The sequence below is a fragment of the Ammodytes marinus genome, assembly GCF_949987685.1.
Source record: "Ammodytes marinus genome assembly, chromosome: 6".
Lineage (NCBI taxonomy): Eukaryota > Metazoa > Chordata > Actinopteri > Uranoscopiformes > Ammodytidae > Ammodytes > Ammodytes marinus.
The window spans coordinates 18,853,352-18,879,155 of NC_137235.1; the positions used below are offsets into that span (position 1 = coordinate 18,853,352).

The following is a 25,804-nucleotide window of genomic DNA, read 5'->3' on the forward strand; positions in this document are numbered from 1 at the left end:
AAAAGAAAACGTTTAAAAAAGTTCACTCAACAAAATATTTACAAACTCTTATAAAACTCACACCATCAACATGCGGAACAGAATAAAGTGCCAAAATAGTGGGCAGCAAACATCAGACTTAAACACACTTGTCACAGTACACGGCATAACACTTCTTTTCTTTTTCTTTTTTACATAACCTGAGTCAGACAATAAAACTGTGTATTATGAAAACACACAAACCTCTACAGCTTTAAATGTGGGAAACCCCAACAAGCCCTGAATGTATCAAATCCCTCTAGCTTTAACAGTTGTGTGACATCCGTATCATCACAGCTCTTGGATTAAGTTCAGACAAAACCAGCTGTTAAACCTTACACATCTCACTTAAACTCAACAACATGCATTTGCATAACTCTAGTGGATTTCTGTGGGATTTAAATTGGTCCTCCTATCAACCATCAAGACTGGGAGACGGATGCCTAATTTGCACTGTTGGACACGTACTCGTCCTGCAGGGTGTAACTTCCCTCCGTTGTCTGGCGTGCCAACAGCAGCTGCTGCAGGTAGTCTGTAGCACTGCAGCTTGATGGCTCGTCGCTGCCCAGAAACAACAGCCTGTGGTAGTTGGCCTGAGGGACCTCGCACATGATCCTGAACCAAACAGGAAGACATTACCTAAGAACCTAACCGGTTGCAGAGTTATCAGACCTTCTGATGATGGTTTTACACTCCTAACATGTTTAGTATTTACCACTGAGCATCACAGACAAATCCCATGAGATAAAAAGCATCAACAGAGAAATCAATGAAGAAATTCAACTCTGCATACCAGTCATAGATGTCGTTTGTGTCGGGGTTCTCCTGCACCCACTGACCAATGGACCACATCCTCGTCACCAGGTCACCTTGAGAGACGCCTTGGCTATCCCTGTCAGCCGCTGCGTGTGTGTTGGGAATATCCTCGCAGCACAGTAGGTAACTGGTTGGGACGTTGGTAATAGGAGATTAATAAGAAGTGTGTCATATCGGAGGAAGAACGGGTAAGAGATAAAAAATAAAAAAAAATAGAACAAAAAGATAAAGAGGGTACAGATATCCAGACTCACTACTCTGTGTCTGCCTCCCTCTCCTCTTCTTCATCTGCCTGCTGCTCCCCGTCTGGGAGTCTCTCCACGTTCCAGCGCATGCGTTTGTGCAGGCCGGTGTCAACCCGGGCCAGAAACGGCGTGGGCTTACAGTATAGGAACGCCGTCAGCCTCAGTTGACCCAGCTGACTCTGACCGATGCAGAAGTGAGACACGCTGAGGATGGGAGTGGAGAGAGTCAAAGATGGAGCCAGCCATTCTGGTTAATGCTTTTTTTGGGGGGGTCAAAATCAGTGAATATCTCCTTACGAACAGCTACCTGTACACACTGTGTGCGGACTGTAAATAAATCCAATGCTTTTACACAGACTAGGCTCTGTAAGGTATGTAAACAAAGGGGGGCCCACCGTAGCAAACGTAGCAGAAGCAAACACTGGATTTTTTTTCAGAGCACACACGGTACAGACAGGTAGCGGGTCGTGATGAGATATTCATTGATTTTGACCAAAAGCGAATTTAGGAAGCATTGCATTGCTTGAAGGAAGGAAATAGACTATAAGGCAGGAAGGGAAGTACATTCATGCTGGAAAGAATATCGAGCAATCTGTCAAATTGGACAGCAGGGAATGTGCCATATTGATTTCATGTGTTGTGTTTGTTATCTGGGAACTTCAGAGCCTCAAAATTGTAACAGGTTTGTACAACTGGGGCTTCCAGATGGCATTTGCATGTGTGTAGTTGACTTAGGGGCCACTCACACTAGGGCCGCGGCCCCGTGCCCGAGCTCATTTGCATACTAAAGTCTAGAACGTTTGGCTAGTGTGACCACGCCATCCGTATTCCAGCACGGAACAGCCCCTTGGCCACGGCACACTTGGGAGAGGTGTGCCGTGGCCAAAGTACAGATGCTAATGATATGACACGCGCACAAGCAAGCGCACCAGCAAGCGCACAGGCGGCGTTCCTGACGTGAATTTATTAAGGATGCATTGTCCGTTAATGTCCGCTGCCTTTCTAGTCGGCACCAGAATTGCCCACCACTTGGACATAGCTACATAAAATGTGTGAGCATTAACGTGTGTGTAGGCCTAGGTGTGGGCTAATAAGGGAGATAGCTAAATAGGTGAGCGCAGAAAGCAAAGCAAAAAGGTTTTCGTGTTTACTCACGTTCGTCAGATGATTTTTTTGTTTTTCCTCCCGTCAGCTGTCATAATACTGTCTTTACGCATGGCGGTGGAGACGAACACAAAACAACACACAACGGGACTCCGCGGCCCGGTGATAAGGAAACTGTCAGTAGCCTACACTAAGGTTTAACAAGAAACTTTATAAAGACACTTAAAAAAACGATCTCTGCCCATACAAAAAGTTCTGACTCGGATTACTTGATGGAGCGATCGATGTGTATAAAACCATCCGGTAGGCTACGTATGGTCTGATGACGGGCCGTTATATTAATAATAAACAGCGTGCTGCACAAATATGAGACTGTCCATCGCGACCATTACGTCAAGGCTACATTTAAAAAAAAACAATAGATTAAGGATTCTCGTTGCTCTAATTTGGAAGTGGAATATTTGATGCAAATTTGGCCGGATGAAAATATTCACAAACAGTCGTATAGCCTACAAGTAGACTACGCTTCAAATCCTAAACGCGCACGGTGACGTAGGCAAGGTGCAATCGTGCCCAGGCCACGAGCAGTGTGACCACGGGCCAGCGGGGGGAGTGGGGAGGGAGGGAATCGTGCTGAATCTTCCTGCAGCACGGAACAGACAAACGGCCCTAGTGTGAAACAGTTTGTGTAAAGGTTTGTAGCTATGCAAGCTTTACATATACTCAAACTGTATGGTAATTAAAGCAATTAGAGGATCCTTAATTTGGATATGATGCATATACTGTACAAACTCAAAGCATTGCATGCGTATCCTTTGTTAAATGAATGGTTTTACTTTATAATCGTTAGGGACTGAATTAAACAGATCAACTGTGCTGCAATGTACTTAGAGAATATAGAGGAAGCTATACAATGAAGAGACAGAAATTGGAGAAAATTTATCATTCACATGAAACCAAATGCTGCACATAAATAAAATAATTAGAGACCTGACGTGTTACTGTGTGTGTGTGTGTGTGTGTGTGTGTGTGTGTGTGTGTGTGTGTGTACCTGTTAGGCTCTGTCTCATCCAAACAGAGGACATTGTGGCTGGCATAGGTCAACACCAGCTGCTCCAACCTGTCACACAACTGCTGAGAGAAGTCCAACAGCTGCATGCGCTACACCCACACACACACACACACACATACACATTTAGAGTTGACTTGTTAATGTTAAAGAATGATGTTCTCATGCAAAGTAAAGAGAAATGTCCCTCAAACAGCAGCAGATACAGTGTGCTCACCTTAGAATGCCGTTTGTTCCAAACACTGGATCTACGTTTACAGTCACAACTAGTATTTCCTGTAGCTCAAATCTGAGGATGTTCTTTAAAAACATGTTTTTCGTCTGGGATTTCACATGCAAAGGAAATGCTTTCTAAACCTTTCACTTAAGATTCACCCACCTTGTCCAACAAAGTAAACCAAAGACAATCACTTTGGAATAGACAGTATATGCATTTTATGATGTGATAAGAGGCAAAACTCACAGCCATGGGATAATTACCATCCAGCACTTTCCTTCATTTAAATGATAGAAAAGCTGTTTACTCAGTTGCTAAATTAATCCATCAGATCTGAAATTAGTATACTTTAATGTCGGGCACATTGCATATATTTTCTCTCTTGCCTCTAATGGTGTTGAGCCGAGCGGTTTTGGTCTTATTTGGTTTCATTGTGCTACCACTCAAATACAATGGAGGGCAATGGGGGAAAAAATTAAAGTTGATATACATTCAGCAGCAACAGCTTTTTCCAGCCCCTTAAAAAAAACGTACCCTGGTGAACATGTCGAAGGGCAGGAGTGTGTGCTGGGACACTGTGTTCCTAGTTGTAGATTCCAAGTGGTTAAAGTAAGGCTGACAGGTGTACAGGAAATTGGGCACTGCTGCAGCAAGAGCCTCACTTTTTAGATGACCCTGTCTGCAAATAAACGCACATGCAAAATAAAATCAGAAAGTAGCAGAAATAATATTTATACACTTAATTCCTATTGTGCCTTTCAAAACCGGAATTTTCCCCCAAAAAAGACAATATTGTACGTGTGTAAGGAGAGAAAAGAAGGAAAATAAAAATGTAATTCTTTATACGAGGAATATGCAAAGACAAAGTATAAATGATATCATAGATAGATAAACGAAGTATATAAGAACATTAAATAATGACATGACTCCAGCCACTGACTCAGCAGCTATGATATTGTGGCAGCATAGGTGCATAGACAGGCCGGGACTCCTACCCGTTAACAAGGCATTCCTGTAAGTCGTCCGCTTTGCTCATGAGGAACTGGAGCTGAAGCTGCATGGACTGGAGGCTCCCTTCCATCCTCCTGACCTCCAGACATCTGCAGGCCTCACAGTCACAGCTGCAGGCCGCGTGATCGCCGCAGGGTGTCGCCAGAGCAACGTCGACCAACAGCGACAGCGGCTCCTCCATGTCTGAAAGTTAACATTGAGGAAGAAAATTATCTATTAACTCCTCTTTGTCCCATTTCAAAATATTAATGACAATCGCATACTTTTAAAGCGGCGGGGACAATTCTTGTTGTTGCTTTTGGGGGCATTAATGAGTGCAGCTGAATGAGCGGTGACATTGTGCTTAAAAGTCAAAACGAAAAGACATCCACTAGCTGAGAGCGTGTGGGGGAAAGGCTGTCCGACCTCGTTCTCCAGTTTTATGCAAACTACCTGCGCGACATGGCTCCTTCTCCCCGCTCATGTCCCGCTTTCCTGGCGGACAGTTTGGGGTTAGCTGGTCCACACCCTGAACTTCAACGTCCGTCATACTCACTGCTGTAGAAGGTAGGACTACGTCGGTAAATCAAAATTTTGGGAAAACCAGCCGAGAAAAACACGTAATATTAGCCGGTGGTTTGTAGCCTGTTGCCGAGCTAGCGAATGACGGCATTAGCCAGGAGTATTTTTATAATGTAGTCGAAAACTTTGGGCTCTTTTGGCCAAATTAATACACACGATATTTAAATGGCTACCCACGCAGCAGTCTGTATAGTTTACCGTTTTAATAGCAGAGCAGTTAGCCTTAAGTTTATGCTGCCTAGCTAGCGGCTAAGCGTCTGTACCTTCTTCCCTGCAGGGGTTGGCGCCTTGGGTTGAGAGGTCAAAAGTCACAATAATTTAGGCCACACTACACATAAAACAAGATACAGGTTTTATTTTTATTTGTAGTGTTTTGCTTTTGTATTGGGGCGGTCAGCAGTTTAAAAAAATATATCAAAACAGATAGGTCTTTTTGGAATAAAATTACTTTTTCTCGTTTTATTAACCAGACATTGTCAATTAGCCAACATTAGCTCAATCGCCAGAAAATAATCAGTGCAGGGTAAGTAAATTCTCCCAAGTAAATATTTGCTGCTTTTTTTCTTCTTCACATCTTAAATATTTAATTCCTTAATGAAAATCGTTCAGCTCGCTTCTTCGGGCATAACAATGTTGTTATTATGAAGTAAAATGTTAATACCCATGCACAGTATCCATGTGGTAGCCTATTAACACTTGTTGTATAGAATATATCAAGGCAGTTTTATAGTTAGAGTTAGGGCTGATTTTGTGTATTGAATGTCTTTCAGTTTCTCTCAGAAGCTCGTAAAATAACATTACAGACACTGCATAATTCTCATTTTGACATGCATTAAAGGTGAAGTAAGCGGTCTATTTATGTTAATATATACGTGTTTAAAGCTGGGTTGGAGGATTTGGGGAGAAAATGGCAGTTGGGATAGAGATTCGAATTCAAATACCTCAACCGCTCCATTTGTTCTCTTTGGTACATCCCCTATGGTCCCTCCCTGAAACGCTCTAGTCTACACCAACAAAGTCGTGCCAAAGTGAATGGACACTTGGACAGTCCCAACAGCCATTTAGAACAGAGAATCGGAGCCTCGCTCTGATTGGTCAAAGTGTATAGCTCATGTTAACTTTGACCAATCAGAAATCATATACCCCAGCTTTAAATCGATCTATATTCATACAGTGATCACTTATATAGTGTGCGCGTTTCATAACTCCGATCTCTCAGTCACCCGCTCTGCATGTTATCGGCAAATAAGATTTTCTGGGATCCCACAACTGATATCCAATCAGAAGAGAGAACGCTACAAACCAGCACGTCTCTCAGCCGGTGCACGCAGAGCGACAGATGGGTGAATGTTTATGCGCCTACTATGGCGGAGCAGGTAAAAATACTTCCCAATGTCTATTTTGATGGTTTTTATCATGTTTTATCGCACTTACGGATCTGAGATGATGCTAGATAGCTCGCTGCTTGAAGACTGCTGTGCATTAGTGTGGTGACGTAGGGACGAGGAAGGGGACAACTGCAGTCACTGACAGGAAGTTAGCTAAAAGAACCATTTCGCTTACAGCACCTTTAATAACACATTATCTTTTTAAGGCTGTTCAACCTGCTGGCTTTTAATGTTTTAAAAGCCAGTAAATAAATACAGCGTTTGCGACTTGTCTTTAACACATTTTTCTTCAGAATAATAGCAAAAGCGTCATTATCAGCATGAAAAAATATATAATTTTGTCAACAAAGTCTTACTAAACTAACACATCTTATCCTGTCTTGTCCATTAAGATTTATTTTTTATTTTTTAACTCAACCCTTGACATCCACAGAATATGTTTGTAACGTTTTATTTTTTAACTCAACCCTTGACATCCACAGAATATGTTTGTAACGTTTTCACAGTGTCATCCTTTCAGCTCTCTCAGAGCAAGTTGAATCACATTCAGTGCTGACTGACTCAGGGTTAATCATTATATTGTCAGTAAAAATGTTCACATCATGATATTAAGGGTATGTTGTGTGTTTCCCGGAGTGTTGGGGGTTTCTGACTGTTCCCTTCTATGTCTAATTTACATCATGCAAATCGGTTATGCAAATTGTTCCAGTTTTGCTTCTCCATCAAATCTACAAAAGACACCTGCTCACACCACTACGCTATCACCTAACTCACCGTCAGTTCCTCTCACAAACCAACAAAAAAAAATCCCTGCAGGGATGAAAAAAGTTTCTATCTATCTATCTATCTATCTATCTATCTATCTATCTATCTATCTATCTATCTATCTATCTATCTATCTATCTATCTATCTATCTATCTATCTATCTATCTATCTATCTATCTATCTATCTATCTATCTATCTATCTATCTATGCAACTTAAACAGCAATGCAGCAGTATATAGGCCTAATTAAACAACATCAGACATAATAGTAAAACAATGACTGATGATGATGACACACTTTCACTTAAGTAGTGTTTTGAATGCAGTTCTACTTTAACTTGTAGTAGGGTATTTTCACGGTATGGTATTAGCACACTCCAGGTGAACTGATATAAACAGTTGTATACAGTATATGCAACAGTTGGTTCATTAGAAGTTACAGTTGACAATGATAGCTGTGCATGTCACATGTCACATCCGGGCGCGCCACCGCCGCCGAGCCCTGGACCAATGAAAGCCCGGGCGGCATTGTATGAGCGTCGGGAGCGCGCGGCAGGGTCGACTAGTGTTCAAGTGGTGCGTGCTCCTGCGCCGTCATTTAGCCGCAGTTCGAATGTGATGGGATGTGGTTTTCGTCCATCCAGTGTGTATCACAACGAAGAACTGCTTATTTTTTTCGATCTTTGCGGGCGGAATATGTAATGGACATATACGCTTTCTATTGTTGCCCATTTGGGGGGATGTGAGCGGCTCCTGAAGGGCTGACAGGCGGCTTTTTTGTGTGTGGCTTAACAGACAGACAAGACCGAGGCGTGTTCATGTTTCACGGATGTTACCGGGAAAATAAGAGAGGGAAGAAGAGGCTTTTTATTATTTTTTTCGTTGTCTGTGGATGTGACTTTGTCAACGCTCGGTTTGGGCAGGACATGACGGAGGATTGTGACGCTGGATTTTATGGGGCTAGCTAGCTGTTGAATGGCACGCACCCAAAGAATAAGATGAACAATGACTGGAGCTAAATAGTTTTGTCTGGATGCTGTAATGCGAGTGTCTTTTGTTTTCAAACGTTCAGAGAGTGAACGCATTTTCTATCTCTGTGAAGTGAGGGCTAAAACCCCTGAAACGCACAGGGAGGATCAATTCAGGCGCGGCCAGAGAAGCCAACAATGCGGATTACCTCTTGACTGTTTGCCTTTGTGTCATTACAGACTGTTTGAGTAAAGTTGAGATAATAATCGCAGGACAAATAGCCGTCTCCTTTCCATTTTATTTTATTTTATTGACTCTGAAAGGAGACAATACGTTGACGTGAGGCACCAATCCCACACGTGCAAAGGTTGCCTGTGAAGCTTCAAACTGACTGACTTCAGAGCGATGGCGAACGACTCTATACAAGTAAGTTAGTGAAGTTTGCAGGGTCCAATTTAACTTCGCCTTTATTGACCTGCATCCTTTTGGTTTGAATGTGATCCGACTCTTTTTCTTCTTTTATGTCAAAAAATATATAAAACCAGTGGCTACTGGCTCCCAACTTTGTTGTGCTGTCAGAACTCATTGAATGCCCTGAGCTGTAAGCAGTGTTTTTACCTTCTCATAATTAACGAAATAATAAAATAATATTAGATGTATTGTAAGTATACTGTATTTCCTAACCAAAAGGGGGGAAATTGGAAAAATAAAGACTTATTGAATTATAATATTTAGGAACTTCAACCTATGGCTGCTCAGCTTTTTCTTGGGTCTCTCAACCCCCCCAAGTCTGGAACCCCAGTCTGAACCACAGATAAAATAAAAATCTACTGGAGAACAGGAACATTGAAATGTAACTAAATACACAATCAGACAACTGCACAGAACCGTAAACAACACGGCTCAGTTGGGAGCATCAGACAACTCAAGGAAAGGCCACATAAGAGGCAGCAACTGGACTTTCTATTAATGCAATATAAGTGGATGGATGAAACTTTCATGATATTTCTGGGGGGAGTGGAGCCTTAATAGCCGTGAGACCCCACTGTGAGGACCCAACAACTACTCAGGTCAATTGGAAATTGATAGTTAGTTTTTTGTTAATTATGTATGATGTTACACGTTTGGTTTTGCAGAGAGCTCCAGCCGTGCTCAGTCACATTGGTGTTCTATATCGCATTCACCATTATGTTGGTCATTTGGTCAAGCTGTGGCTTTGTGTCTTCAAGATATTGTGTTTGTTTGTGTGGTGACAGTGATAATAAAGGCAGGTGCATGCAGGCACAATAGCTGTGTTTGCTATAAAACCACTTGCATTGCACATAACATTACCAAATCCCACGATGTTACATCTTAATGAGAGCGTAAGCAAGCAGGAAGTCTGCTTACTTAGCATTTTACTGTAAGTTGTTTGGTTCTGAGGTAAGACACCCACAATATCCTGATGTAGGAAGTAGGTCAATTGATTTTTGCTTTGCTCTTAAGTCACTAAGCTTGGAGTGATGATATCAAGAAAAGTCTTGACATATATTTTGAAATTCTCACGGGTATGACGGGGCAGATGAGCATTATGAGATTCATACCACTGGACTTAGTGAGCCATGGTTCGATTGGAGCCTGAGACACTGACATTTAAGTCAAAGCAAGTGTCATGTATCAGTTGACGCGTTACACACACACAGTTCAGAAATACAGATGAAGCTGGTGTATAGTATATACTTTACCAGTTTGTTCTGCAATCATACCTTTTGTTTGCGCTATGGGAACTCTGCAGTCCTTCAATAGAGAATGTAGCTCAGTCAGTGAAACAGGAGACAAGTTGGCATTGATATCCCCTATAATTAGAAGTATCCAGGTGAGGAACAGGTGCACATGAAAATGCAGAAGTGGGACAATAGTGGGAATCAGTTTTTAGAAGACCATGAGGGTTCAGACAGGCATTGATATTTGGCTGAAAATGCCACATTCACAACATGTTTTCCTCTTAATTTGTGTGCCTCATAAAATGCTGGCTAGACACTTGGGAGTTCTTGGGAGACTTTACTTCAGTCAACCATTTTGCCCATATTTAGCCTTTTACTCCATTGCATTATAAATGAGCATGGCGTGTTCTTTATCGATTGATGTCCATCTCTGTTGAACAGGGACGCATGAGAATTTATGTTCTCAGGAGATTTAAAGGGGGTTGGACGGGTGACGTAACTTGTCTACCTGTTGCTAACATGTTAGAGCTGGAAAAATAGTCAATTCATTGATTAGTCAACCAAAAGAAGATCAATTGGCAGCTAGCTTGATTAGCATTTAAACATTGAAGTCATTTTTCAAGCAAAAACGACAATCAATGAAAATAATTAGTAGACCAATCAGTAATTTTAAGATAAAATATTATACTCAACCTTTTAACATTTAGCTACTTAACAGGTCTTTGCACACATGGACAGTGTCTCACTGTTTCTTTATCGGTCTTTAATTTGCTTCAGGAAGTCTTTAACTCTAGCACAAGTATGTAGTAAAATAAGCTACAGTTGGTGTTTAATTATGCAGTTTAAGTGCAGCATGTTATCTGGCTGCTTTTAAAGGCTGTGTTCTGGTTTAGCTTGCCACTTCAACCAGCTTTAATTTTAGGTTTGGTGCCTTAATGTTCCAAGGCTAGACGACTATGTTACTAAACAGATGTAAAAGTGCCTTTACTCTCAGAACTCTTCATATGGGAAACGACTATTGTTGGAAACTAAGCCAAACTGATACAGCTAAAAGCCAATTATGGCCTTGCCTACTTAGTTTGACCAATGTGGGAGATACGTCATTGATTTAAAAGTTGTATACTTGAAACAGCCGATTTATTTGGTTTGTTTTACCTCCTGTAATGCAGAAGTACTGGTGATGTCTTTCCCCCTCTTGGACAATAGAGAAGACTGTTCCCTGAAAGAAGGAAACATGCAGAAGGACAGATCCATTTGATCTTTGACATTGTGTGTGTGTGGGGGGGGGGGGCAGCTTTTCTGTGGCTGCTGGCTATAGATTAGATAGAACACCTGAAAAACCATTATCTAGACTAGAGAATGCTAGTCTGGTCCTACCAGACCATCGTACTTCATTTCATTTGTGAAAATTGAGCGGAAGCCAGGCTAAGAGAATGCTGCATGTGCGCTGAAAATAAATACAGCGTTAATACACAGCCGAGGCTCCATAAACGGGCACTTTTTCTAGCTGTAGCTACGGTGGGCCCCCCTTTTTTTTTTTTCTTTTTTTTTTTTTTTTTTTTTACATAGGCCTACCCTTTGTTTGAATACCAGTTTACAGAGCCTAAACTGTGAATTAACACCAGATTTTTTTTTTCAGCACACAGTGTGGACGGGTAGTGGGGATATGAGGTTCTATTCACTGATTTTGACTGCAATCGTTCTCCAGAATCGCTGGATGAAGTTGTGACAGCCTGTGTTTTATTACAGCCAGGGCATCTGTTTTAATTGGAGACTTGATCAAGCAAGACTTGCTTCGAGACCCTAACTCAACAGGTTAGGTCAGGGTGAGTCTCATAGTAACTCTTCTGACCTGGGCTACAGAGGTTTGTTAAGTCCCTTGTTTCTAATGCTAATGCCACAGCCCCAGAGTTTCCTTTTCTACAATGTGTAAAACCGGCGGAGGTCCCTTTTTAAGTTTCTGTTATTATAGATATGAGGCAGGCAGTGGAGCTGTATGTACACCCTTCCCATGGACATACCATTTGTTTGCCCCCACAGGAAGACGATGTTAAACTGCCCCAATAGAAGTCTGAACTCAACTGCGTCACACTTCCTCATAAAGGTTAGAGGGGAGACGATGATGAGGACGATGTATATAAGCACTCTGTAGTGGTTGCTGCTTGTGTGACATGTTTTGCAGAGTCTCTGTGCACTGGGAAAACCCAGACAACTGTGACACGCTCCAGTGGTAAAACAAAATGTACTTCAGCCCAAATGCTCATATCAGCAAATGCACATACTCCCAAACACAGAGATTCCCCGTCTGACACACAGATAAAGTTAAACACTCACAGGGAATGCATAGGAATACTTCACATAAGCCTCACCATGACGTAAGGAGACAGCTATGTGCACAAAGTAGGCTTTTCTCAGCGCTGCCCCGCAGCCATGTAGGCAGACAGAATCCACAACAAGACATCAAGGAACAGTTGAACAACTGGAGTCTAATAGAGAGCTAATATTCACATTTATTTTTTGTGCCAGCCATCCCCGTTTCCTGAAACAATGTGGTCAAACAGGACTGTACTCCCTATCATGTGATAGTCTCTCACATGAAGAATGCTACATTTGGATTTGTAACACATGATTATCAACTCATTTAGACTACTGACTGCACTTTATGTTGCCTGACCCTCAATGAAATGATAACATTTAGAAAACAGTTACCAACACTGTACAATTGATTCTTTAAGCTACTCGACACATAGAGGAATCAAGGCGAACATTATCTCTACCATCCACTGGCTTACCCTCACAGTTGGCTATCGAAATAAATTCAGGCTGGATATTCAAAATAGGCATGCTCTCACTTCTTCTACCTTATCATTTTGGTAGGCAGTATGATTGTTGCAAAGCTTTAGGAACAGTCTACGTGGCATCTAAGTGTTGAATACAGTCTGTCCTCTGATAGGCCAAAATCAGTGTTTATATATGCTGTCCACATTAGTGTCACCATTTTTGCAGTGCGAGGTTAATTTGTATGCATCAAAAGACAACTTGGTGTTTTATGATGGATGAGTTTGTTATCCAACCACAAAAAATTAATCTGAACTGAAATGTAGTCTCTTCAGGATTTAAGTTTTCAAATAACCATAAAACGTTAAGATAAAAATGCCTTAAGCCATGAGTGAAATTCAAGCCAGGGTTCGACATAACGTATAGCCCGATGGCCCGGGGCCAGTAAAATCATATGCAGGGCAAGTTGATTGACCAGTCACTGTCCCGCCCGGGCCAGTGACTGGCCAATCACAGTTCAGTATCTTTTTGTAGACTACATCATGGTTCATTGAAATGCGCGTTCAGAGTCGTAATGAAAGCAGTGTTTATTTAAGACTCAATATAATAAACCTAATATAAAATATATTTTTTAATGAAAGGCCAGTGGACAACCGATGCGTGGGCGTTTTGACAGGCGGAGCAACAAGCGGTTGCACTCTCGCTCCGTTGGCAGAGCTGCCTACCGTCCGCCTGCGAGTCGACAAATCAATCGACTTACTCTGCCCCCTTTCTTTCTTCCCACAGCAGAGGTTGAGGTGCAGAAAATGATAACTGCGCTTTTCCTTTATCTGCCGCCGTAATGTTACAGTATTTGCATCCAAGCCCCAATGGTAATACAAATGAGAGGCGTTATTTAAACGCTGTGAATGCGTCTCCGGTGATTGTGTCGGTTGTAGACAGAAACGAACGGAGGGACTCCGCTCACTGTACAGTTCCTATAGTCGCGCAGTTTGGCACTGTGTTTTCAGGCTCGAGACATTCAATCAGATCGCGGAAGTCTTTCCCATTGAAATCGCTAACGGGGAGAATATCCCCGGTTATTATTTTAGCCACAAACCACAGTTCATCTGCGCGGCGGCTCACTCGCTGGCGAGATCACACGGTGAAACGCTGCTGTGATCGGACGAAGGCATTGTGTGTTTCTAAGGTGATTTAACGTCATAGTCTTAGACGAGCGTTTAACTTATGCTGCATATTTTGCACTGCATTGTTTTTTATCAATAGTTTGAAAAAATGGTCCCACACCGGACTCTTATATGTGAAGCTGACACTTCATGGAGAAGTGACACTCCTGCAGCGCGCTCACGACCAGACGTGAACTCACATACACGGTGAAATCTCCCATTAAAAAAACGGCATAACCCACTGATTTTCGGATTTCTATTCTATTTTTAAAGTCAACTTGAGCGCAAGTGGAAAACCGGTCATTCGGTCGACACATTCACATCCCTAATGCATATAGAGAAAGTAATAAAAACAGCCTACCACACAACAAAAAATGATCAGACCTTCATCTCTTATTTTTTTTTTATGTTTGAACATGACTTCTGCAGGTGAACTATTCATTAAACTGCCCAAATTCAAGAATAAAAACAACCATCAAACTACTGGACTTTAAAATACTGGCCGACCCCTTCAACATACTTTCAGTTGTAGGCTTCTAATTCAATATGTTTGCCATGGTTTTATATTATGTGTATGAGCAATATCAACATTTCATATAATTAACTAAAAGAAAAATAACCAAATCTAATAGGCCTTTCACACCAAAATGAACCAAGAGTCAGTTCCAGGCTGGTGTTGGGGTCAGTTCAAAACTGGTTACAGCCTTATCCCAGTTATGAACCGGTTGGTTTCACATCGACCGGAGACAGCCATGGAGCCGGCAAGAGAGCAACGTCATGACGTCACTGTAAACGTGTGTGTACGTCACCCGACGCCGCTGCTCTTGTGGCTAACGCTAAAGCTACCGCTAGCTTTAAGCACAACAACAGCGGCGAATACGTCTTATTTTTACACTTGTTGGCTCTCGCTTTGCTTTCTTAAGCAAACAGGACCCATACAGCGTATTCTCGCCGGTCAATTTGATCGCTACGTTCGGTAATTATGTTATGTTTACGTCTCGTAGTAGCGGTGTTTTTAAATATGGCGGGCATGAGGTTTGAGTTGCTCTGGTTGGTCAGGATAATCCCTCCCCCAACCGTTCGCGCAAGCAGTTCTTATCAAACCCTGCTCAATCCTGGGGTATGAGTTCCCCCGGTTTTTACGGCCCGGAGCAGGCTCTCTGGCGGTGTGAAACCAAAACACTGGCTCTAACTCCGAACAAGCCCAGAACTAGCTCCGATTTTGCGGCGGTGTGAAAGGCCTATAAAGGGAATATCTATACTGTTACAGTATAGATATTCCCTTTAGATCTGGTTATCTTTCTTTATTTTTCTAATACAGGTATTATAATTATTGACACTAAATTATGAAGAAAAAAAAAGTGTGTGCAGGGCCAGTGAAAATATACAAGGGGCCAGTAAAACTCAGATCCACTGGCCCGGCGGGCCAGTAGGAAAAAAAAGTTATGTTGAACCCTGCAAGCGTTAAAGAAGTGTAGAATGTTCTCCTTTTTGCTGAGGCTAGATCAAAAATATACTATTTACCTGAATGGCAACTAATGAATACAGTCATCTGCAAAAAGAAGCACAAAACATTGGATTGGAAGGTTTTTGGATTTTAATGGTTTATAAGGTCAAGGAAGGATGGACTTTAAGTCTCAGACTTTAAACCTATAATTTCTAAGAACCTGCAATAACTTTTTTGTGCCAATTGGGTGGTGCAGACACAAGTTGTAAACCGAGATAGACATATTGTCACCTTGTACGTTGATCCCTGACACTTTTGTCTTTTGCACCGAGACTTGGCCACTTTGTAAAGCGCTGCTGTAGCTGGGTCATTGCTCCTCTGGTGGGAGCAGTTCAGATGTGGGTAAGGATTTGGTAGCCACGACTGTGGAGGGTGGAGGGAAGGGGAGGTCTAAAGGGCATTATGCTGATGATGAGGCTCCACAGCCGCAGCAGTACAATAGGTTGTATTGTCTGACACCAGCAGCCCAGATCACATTCAGTTCACTGTGAGTTCATTTTCCTCATCCTGGCTACAGCATATTAGCGACCACACCCTCACTAACCGACTAACCCACCAATGCACCCAGCTGTCCACACTCAGGCTTGGTAGTGAATAAAAAAACCTGTGGTTAATAGTTCTTGGATTGTCTTTGACACCGGAGGTTTTGAGGTTGTCTTGAGCTTTTAGTTTCTACATGAAAACTAAAAACCCCTTGTGTGTTTAAAGCGTGTTTGTTCTGCATCGTTGGTCCCAGCAGCTGTTCTCGGCTGATGTTTCTCTTCATGGATTTTGCCCTGTTTCTTAATCTTATCCACAACTCTCCTTCCCTCTGCGCGAAACAGCCCCAAATTCTCATGACCTCATAGTGAAGTACCCCTGCATTCCAGCTTCAAATGGACCCCTCCTTTTCCCAGACACACTCACAAAGTCAGCAGCAAAACTCAGCTTGCACACTGTCATGACATCACCTATCAGCCCTGGGCAGACTTGAACCCCACCAGCTTTTGTTGAGAGCACGGGGAGGGCTGGAAAAAGCAGGAGTGGTCAGGAGGAGGTACAGGGAACAAGTAGGTCAGGGTGGGTCACTCAGCCAAATAATAAATGTTACGGACGTTTTACTGCCCCTCTCTGTTTTCCATCTCACGAGTTGGAATAGATAACAGATGCTGGAGATGTGTCCTCATGTTTGCATTAGTACAAATTTGAGACGGATCCCATGTTTCATTATATAACAGCAGTAACTCCTCACTTGTCCTCTCCCATTGGGCATGGGCCTAGCTTGTCAACACCAGAAGCATTGCACAGCTTGACCCCTGACCCCTCCTCATTATGGCAGGGCCCCCGGGCCACATACATCGATCCCAGCACCATCGCTGCCTAGCTGTTTAAACAGCCACTCAGCTGGGTTAACTATCTCTGGAGCGGCTGGAGAATTTTAATGCGTATCAAAGTGTTACTTTCTTAAATCAGGCAAACCAGATTAGAAATGTATTAAAATTACAGTTGCTTTTGGTGGTAACTTTTAAGATATGTTTAAGACAGTTGAAAGTCTTGCTGATATTCCTTCACACTAAAATAATTCATTTGATGCTCTGACTTCTGGTGAACCGCCCAGCTTGACTCGCGAACAAACTGAATGGTTTAGTCTGCCCCAAAATACTCTGCATACAAAACCCAACATTGAGCTGTCGCATGCTTTCAGTTCTTGCATAAAAGCGCAGATGTTTTTAGAAATAAATCAACAGAGCATTATGTTTTAATCTCTGGGAGGGGTTTTCACTTAGGGGAAATGTGCTCTTCCCCCAATAGGACAAGATATTTCAGGACCTAAGCTGATGTAATATTACAGCTATGGCAAAAGGTTTACTGGGGAAATAATCAGGAAATGGGATGTTCTGGTGGGGATTTACTTAGTATGTGTATATGCATCTGTAGTTCATTGTTATTGCTTTGATAGGGTGTTGATGAACTCTATGGTAGGACACAGCCAATAAACTGTTCCAGCCACCACTCTGACACTCCTTTTTTAGTGTACAGTGTTCTCATCCTTTTGCACGCATTACGACTATTCAAGCATGGTGATTTCCTGCCCAGCAGGGGGTGGCTGGTAAACTGTTCCTGGACAAAGCGATATCTGCCAACTTAATGGGATGAACTAAGCATGGTTCCCTACAGCTCACACTGCAACCAGTAACAAGTGCTGATATGTGTAAGTCTCATTAAACAGTCCAGAAAGCCCCCCTTAATAAACTAAAAGGTTTACTTATTTTATCTGAGCGTGTTGAGGATAATCTGCTCCCCAGATCTAAAACTAGTCAACTGCTGGTTTAACCTGCATGTGGTTGTTAAACGTTATTACTTTACCATCTAATTTAACAGTTAATTAAATCATTTGAATCCGCTTACTTCACAGCCTTTTAGACTCCGTCAGTTAAAAAAAAAAGTTATCTTGTGGATTGCTTGACAACCATGGATTTACAAATGTTAGTACTACTTTTTCCCCCTTGCAGGGAATGTGGATGGTTGCCAAAAGTACTCTCTAAATAATATGCTGACCCTCCATTCCAAGGTTAACCCAACCTCGCTGTCAGTTCTACCACAGAAAGCCCCTGGTGGACTGGGCAGACATAGCATGAGTTGACATAAACATGTGGTCTTGGATTAGGGTTAAATGTTTTTTCTTCAGTCTTGAGTTCCTCCACAAAGGAAGATTGGAGTGAGTGTAGAGTTCCCTAACACCATATTCTGGGAGCCTGAACTGTTTGTTTTTCCAGCAAAGCTATATTTCCTGTGTTTATCCAGTCGTATATTTTTATATAGACCCTTAATGTTAAGAAACGATTTTGATTCAGATTTATTTTTTAATTTGTTTAAATGTGATGTGATCTGCAATCAGCTGTTGCTCTATTGTAGCTGTAGTTCACCTGCTTCTCTACCTGGTCAACAAATGTTTAATCTCCAAATGGTCAATGACTTTTCTACTTCTGTTTGTCATGTTTGACTCTTAGTTTGCCCTCTGCTAGCTGGTGGGCTAATGTATGTGATTTTGCTGAAGCTTTGCTATTTCCAGCAGAAGAATTGTAGACTGGGGGAGAGGCATACAGCGACTGTTTCTTACATCAAAAAGTGTTGCCAGCGGGGGGCAAACAACCATCAAGGGGAAGTGGTTACAATGGTCCACATGCAGTTACCAGGGACAACTGGGCAATTTCTCTTGTCAGTTCAGCAGCCCTTGTCCTTTGCTGTGCTGATGATTGTCAGTTCTTTGCAGGCGACTTCACAGTGATGATGTGTTGGAGGGAGTTGTAGGCCTACATTAAAACTTGCCAGACGTTGCATTACTGTGGTAAATCAGTCTTTAACAGGGCCACCATAACCTGTTTAGGAATATTTCACAAGTTGTGTTTCAGTGTTGTATTTGATTGTTTTTCTTACTTTCAGAGGCCCCTCTCTACATCTCTAGAGACACTTTCTGTAGTGCAGTCTGACCAAAGTCTCTCTAATGAATGGATTCTGGACCAGCAATGGTCTTGTGTGTAAAGTGATCTACCATGTTGCCCTTCTGTTATCTTGCCCCCCTCATCTCTCTTATACCCTCTCCCGCCATCTCTCCCTCCTGTCCAGGCTACGCACAAGCTGTTCTCCTCCTCCTCCTCCTCCTCCTCCTCCTCCTCCTCCTCCTCCTCCTCCTCCTCTACAGCTCGCTTCCTTGTTTTCCATTTTGGATACGGTTGAACCTCAAGAGCTCTCATCCACTGGGGATAATTAGAAGGAAAATACTTCAGATTTTAAGATGTTGTTGCTGTTAACTGGATAACATCCAACAACAATACCCACTTGAAGCCTACACAGGGTTAACTAACTAAATACGTTTTTACTATGTGCATTACCATCGACCTGGCCTGTGACTGACCTATATATAGTGCTGTTGGTAATTTGGTTTATTCCCACAGTCAGAAAATATTTTATACAGGTCTGAGACCATGGCTGTCACTACCTACCAAAAATACATACAGTAGATCATTGTAGAATGTATGAGGTAACGGTTAAATAGATCAAATAAAACTGTGTGTAATTCCTATTTATTTTGACTGAGTAAATAAAGAAAATATTTGCTCGCATTATTTTGACAAGAGTTAAGACCTTTCAACATCGTCTTAAAAACGTCTTTTAAAAAGTCGGTGTGTGTGGTTTGTGATTTTGCGTCATACTCTAAGGGTGTGACTTATAAGATATAAATAGGCCATGGGAGTTATTAAAGTCTCCCGACAAACAATCCCTCTCATTAGAAAGGGCTGGAGATCGAGTTGCACTGATAATATTTGGCCCATTGGGAGGGCTCACCGCTCAGGCTGAAAAAAACTCCAAGCTTGGTGGAGTTGCAGTCAAATTACTTTGAATCAAATCAGTTCAAAATGTAAAAAAAAATAAGTGAACCTAACCTAGAAGAATTTTTTTTAAATGGTTCTCCCTGGCTATCACACACACACTTAAGTAAGCCTGAAATGTTTATTATTATTTTCAAGCATACAATACTGTGATATTGAATTGCAAGATGCGTGTAATGCTGGGCTTACACTACATGACTTTTCACGCGATTTGACAGTTGCAGACAATCTTCCAATGTCGGACTGAAATCACAGAAGTCGTGCTGGAGTTGTGATCTCAGTCGTTTGGTGTATGGTGGTCTTCCGACCCGATTTCAGCCAGTCTTCCCGTCTTGACGTTCCGACATTATCAAACATGTTTGATATTATCATTAGTCTTAAGGGGTTGGCTCAAGCAAAATGACGTAAACACTGTCACACTCTCGCATGCACCAAGCACGACACAGGAGGAGCGGCATTAGTCGCGACCTGTGTCCGCCTGTGCCGGCACTTATTTCGGACACTTTTTCCTTGAAGCCTCGGCGGGAGAACCAGGCTGACAGCCGCGCAACCTTAACACTTTACCATCAAATACAGGGTTAGGAGTTAAAGTTATTGGGGGACGAGATCAGCAAATAAAGATGGTCAAATAACTAAAGGAAGTCCCCCGATCGGAATATTGAATTAACCTTTTTTTTAATTCAATAATCATTATCGCGTTTGCGGAAAAAATATTAATCTCAAAAGGAATCTAGTTGTAGTCTTGCAATATAAGACCCCCTGTCTTTTCAAAATCTCACTCTGTGACTGAAAACTAATGACTAGTTGTCTTCAGGTGTGAGTTGATTGTCTTCAGATGTAAGAGGGTTTCAGTCTTCAGTCTTTTAAAAGTCCTCTAGTGTAAGCCCAGCATTAGGAACATGATTTCAGTCTTATAGTTATGGAAGTCAGTTGGATAGTTAAATAAAGGATATTTATGGTGTCTGTTTAGGTCACTCCATGTTTGTATGTATTAAAAGTACAACACTGTTTGATATGGAAAGCAGAGTCTACAAGCACTTATCTGTGGCAGGCAACATTTGAATATGGCAGTATATCTACCTATGTCATAGGTCCGTCAGTCAGATAGAATCCCAGATACAGACACAAGATTGTTTTTCTTTTGGTAATCCATAGGCTTTTTAAAAGGGAACATAGTCTGTTATTAGGAGTGAGGTATTACTGTTTGTGTGAAAACGTGTTATAAAGCATTTAGTATTTAGAGAAGTGAGCTGATCATACTGTATTAGCTGCAACTAGCATAACACACTTAATCTCTGATTTACTGTCTTTTGTTAAGTTGTAATGTGGGTGAGGTAGGCTAGGTACCAGGTTTTGACAAGGAAGTGTGAACAAGATATATCTGGTTGTACTTTGATTTTGATTTTTAAAATCAAGTATTGAGACAGAGAACTTGAATTTAATCTGATATAACTATTTTTTTCACATATGCAGAACCCAGTTTTCCCAAGAGCTATATACAGATTTTGACGTGTAACATCTGGTATGCCCCGTTAACAGATAATTAAAGGCAGTGCTAGTTTCTGTGCTATTCCTGTTGTGATTGAAGAAACTCAAATCGTTGGATGAGGATGAGGTGGTGCTGCAAAAGCAAATTTAGTCGGGCTCCTTTGAACAGTATGTTTGCGGAGCCAACAAACGTCTGCGTAAAGGTTTCTCCAGGTTCACTCCTACCGGCCCTGCAGTGTAAATAAATGAACAATATGAAGCCATAGCAAGAACGTACAAGCGTGTGAGTATAGCTACCGCTAATTTCCTATGCCAGTCCCTAGAAGGATTTTTTTTTTAAATCTTTAAAAACGCATATGAAACATAGCCACATTAAGAAACATAAAAGCACATAGTATGTGCTGGTATGTTGATTAATATGTATGTATGATACATATTAAAAACATACGATGTGACATCCCCCCACACCATGCCACCCCGCCCTGTATGTGACTACAAGTCTGACTATCAGTTAAAAAATCTTCTTCAGTTTAATTTTTAAAAGCTTTTTATTTCATATTGCTTTTGGGATCAGTGGGTCGCTGAAAGCTTTCATCCTGCTCATTTGAATGTGGGCGAGCCTGAGCCCATAGGGAGTGTCAGATAAACAGGGAGCTGAAGAGGCCGCCGCTGTTTCCTGGTGTGTTACCTGGAGCCTTTGCTGTCATAGAAACAGATGGCGATAGGATGAGGTCATAGTTTTTGTATATAACCTTTTAAACACAACCACACACCCGGCAAGAGGATTGTCTTATTAAGGCCTCCGCCCTGTTGAAAGTCAATGAGGCATTTTGTATTCATGTACAAAATGTTACAAGTAAAAAGCAACATAGATGGAACATTCTGCTCTTAACACCATTTCATCTCATCGCCACTTTTTTTGAAAGCTTTAATGAAAGTGAAGTCTGAAGGAGGACAATTAACCGAGTGTAGGCTGTAAAATTACGTTTGGCTATGTAATTACAGATGGGTTTAATGCTTTTCCCATTCTAACTTGATTAGATTGATCAACCTGCAGTTGCGGTTGGTCAATCAGGCCCAGACCTTCCTATTATCCCCAAATACTTTTTTATATGGCCCGATACAAACCCAGCTAAATATTGACCAAAAACTACCTCTAGTTTTAGTTCTACTTCACTTAAAAGCTTATACATGCACATTTTATAGAGAATTCATCTGTTAAATACTCTCTCAAGTCGTGTGTTAGCCCACATTTTTGACTTTACCTAATATCTATTGCTCTGTTTGGGTCTATTTAAAGCCGAATGCTTTTAACAGTATTAAACATGTTGAGAGATTTAACAGATTCAACTAAAATGATGCAGCAGGTTAATTTTAATATGAAAATAGTTTTGAAGCCAAAACTGCACAACCTGGATGACAGCTGTTCAATAAAGTTACCTGGTGAATTTGAAATAAATAAATAAAAATTAATTCACTGAGATAACTGATTTACAAACATTGATAATTGTGGGTATAAAAAAGGAACATAGTAATAAGGAAGAAATGGCACATAATGTAAGGAAAAATATAAAAAATGATTACAATGCTAAGTTAACACTCGCATTTCCTATGAAATATAACTCTTGTATTGTGACAATCTAACTTTGTTACATAATGAGAAGTTGTAATCCCGAGTAAGTAATGAGACGTCCCTGCAACAACGACCATATAATCTCTGTTGGAGAGCTGAACTTGTTTCTGCAGGTCCTGTTAACACACACACAGACCTGCTGCACTGGTCTCTGCTCTTACTGCCACACCTGAGCCCAACTGTCATAACCGCTAATGCTGTGAAACACAGACACACACATACACTCAAGGCAGTGAAGCCCCACATTGCCCCCGTGGCACATTTATATGCAATTCCATGCTCCGTCTTTCTCTATTAGATTCACCATGAACAGTCACACAGCATCATTTTCTCCTGGGTGCTCTGCAAACGCAAATGGGATGAACTTGTAGCCAGTTTCTGTCTATCTGCCCACACGCTCACACAACCAGTTGTACACATAAATTGTAACTTGAACAAAAATGACTTGCTGTAAGTCAAGGCTCAGCTGAACCACCTTCCTCACAGAAAACCAGTTTTTCCAATTTGAAACTCAACGTTCTTTACAACAACAAAAAATATTAGTTTTCTTTAAAAATATCTTCTGTAGTAACTGGTCAATGTGTTATTTTGTACAAACTCGCAGACCATGCACTTTAGACACTTGACTAATTAAAACCATTGTTATTTATTTTTATGACACTCCTCTAAACCGAGATCATTGTAGAAGGAGGAATATTGTAGAGGCAGCACATGACACTGTACAAGCAATTTTCCTCTGCCCACAGGAACTGCTGCATGCTGTAGATCAGATATGCATCTGACCATGTATATACAGTAAGAAGAGTTTATCACATGCTTTTGGTTACAGCTTCTTCACTCACTCTGTGTTTGTTAGGAAGTGGTGTTAGACCCTGTGCGTCCGGCCGTCAAACAGCTTAGAGTGTTAATCTCTTGAGCTTAACACACTGCTTTGCTATTAGCACTCCACATTCTCACATACACACACTTTGTCATGTATTTCTCTGTAGCATGAAGCATGTTTGAACCATTTAAACGTATTTATTTAAGTTTTTGGAGAAGCCTGTCCTGTGCCTCTTCATACATAAAAGTAGTATTTTGATAAGGTGTTATGAGAGGCACCACAGGTCACATTACGTACTGTCCTATTCCTTAAAGGAGGTACGTTATGTAGATGTCCTTTTGAAGGACAAGTAGCCAATTCAGACCACAACTGAACTTTTGAGGAAAATTTACTTTTTTTATTTTTTTGAATTAGGCTATTACCGGTGAAGACAGTATCCTATTACAAAATCCATGTAGTGGCACAACATCATAATGACATCGGTGTACCATACCCACCCCTATTTGTCAGACACCTTAATTACCAAAATCATGAACATGAAAATTAAATGTTTTGCCGAACATGGGAGTTGCAGTTTTAATTTGTCATTCATTATTTCTAATGTAGTTTAACCCTTGATTTAGTTCCTGCCTCTGCTGTTTCTGCTTTATACTTTTTAAATTTTCGAATGAACAATGTTGTTTCTGTGTGTGTGTGTGTGTGTGTGCATGATGGAGAGACGTGGTAGCACATTCTGAATTGGATTTTATATTTTTGGGAAGTTGGGTGTGTGTGTGTGTGTCTGTGTGTCACTAGTTTTACAGTGGGACTCTGAATGAACCCTTCTCCCATGAACACAAGTGCTCCCCCCCTCTCTCTCTCTCACACTCATCATTCTCCCCTCATGTGTCTGATGTCCATTTGGCAGTGAGTCTGGCCTCCCAGCTTGCTCTCACATGCTCTTTTATCCATCAGTCGCTTCTGGCACTGTGGGTGGACCAACCTACATTTTTTTCCCTCCACCTGCTTCTTTATAATTTTTTGGCTGACCATCTCACTCTCTCTCTCCCCCTCCTCTCTTTCTCTCTGGCTGTTTTTCCTCCTTCAGTCAGTCTTTCTGCTCAGAGGCTTTCTCTGCCTTTTGTGTGTCTCGTGGGGAAGGGTGGTGTCCATCTCTCTTCTCCTCCTTCACTGCAGTTTCATCCCTCCCCTCCCTCTGCCCGATTTCCCCCACCAAAGGCAGGTTTTAGTATCGACACTGGGAGGAGCACAGAAAGTTCACAGTAGCTAATATGATCATTTTGCAGCGTAAATGCCTTAATCTTTATTTTTTATTTTTTTTAGATTCTTTTTTTTTGGCATTGTTATGCTTTATTGATAGTGTAGAGAGAGACAGAGTTGAAATGGGGCAGAGAGGGGAGTGACATGCAGAGAACGGCCGCGGGCTGGAATCGTACCTGGGTCCGCTGCTGGCCGAGGCCCATGGGGGGACGCCCTACCAACTGAGCTAAGGGCGCCCCCTTAAATGCCTTAATCTTAAAGGTGAAGTAAGCAATTTATTTATGTTAATATAAGTGTAAAATAGCTCTTTATTTATATAGTGATCACTTATATAGTGTGCGCGTTTCTTGATGCCGATCTCTCATGTCACCTGCTCTGCATATAATCAGCAAATACATTTTTCGGGGATCCCACTATAACCAATCAGAAGAGAGAACTACAAACGAGCAGAGCAACAGATGGGTGAATGTGTATGTGCCTACAATAGCGGAGCAGGTAAAAATTCTTCCCAATGTCTGTTTTGATGATTTTTATCATGTTTTATCACACTTACGGATCTGAGATGATGCTAGATAGCTCGCTGCTTGAAGACCGCAGTGCATTGATGTGGTGACGTGGGGACGAGGGAGGGGACTGCTAACTGCAGTCACTGACAGGAAGTTAGCTAAAAGAACCATTTCGCTTACAGCACCATTAATACACATTCCGCTTACTGAACCTTTAATTATGCTGAAATTGTCAAAATGGTCCTTTTTAAAGTAAGGACTTGTAAACATATCTTGTACTTTAATTTCAAATTATATATTTATATAAAACTTTTATGTAAAGCTAAAACAGTTTAAGCAAATTCATCAATAAATTGCAGATTATTTAATCTAATGCAAAAATGGCAACCAGTGTATGGTTCCAAGC

At 41.5% G+C, this 25,804-nt stretch overlaps 2 protein-coding genes across 2 annotated transcripts in view; one reads left to right on the top strand and one right to left on the bottom strand.

The window, feature by feature from the left end:
* Positions 1–461: 461 nt before the first annotated feature.
* On the bottom strand, positions 462–5,009 carry cUnh19orf67 (chromosome Un C19orf67 homolog; the record flags this gene model as incomplete). Its single annotated transcript, XM_080028820.1, has 7 exons — positions 462–633; positions 812–961; positions 1,089–1,283; positions 3,235–3,344; positions 4,004–4,148; positions 4,465–4,663; positions 4,913–5,009. 7 exons carry the CDS (start codon positions 5,007–5,009, stop codon positions 462–464), a joined length of 1,068 nt encoding a protein of 355 aa, XP_079884946.1.
* Positions 5,010–7,758: 2,749 nt separating this feature from the next.
* The window catches only part of pkn1a (protein kinase N1a), a 47,090-nt gene continuing 29,044 nt past the window's right edge, over positions 7,759–25,804 (top strand). The window contains exon 1 of the mRNA XM_080029767.1: positions 7,759–8,590. Coding sequence (XP_079885893.1) covers positions 8,570–8,590 — 21 coding nt within the window. The 5' untranslated portion in view covers positions 7,759–8,569. The remainder of the gene's footprint in view (positions 8,591–25,804) is intronic.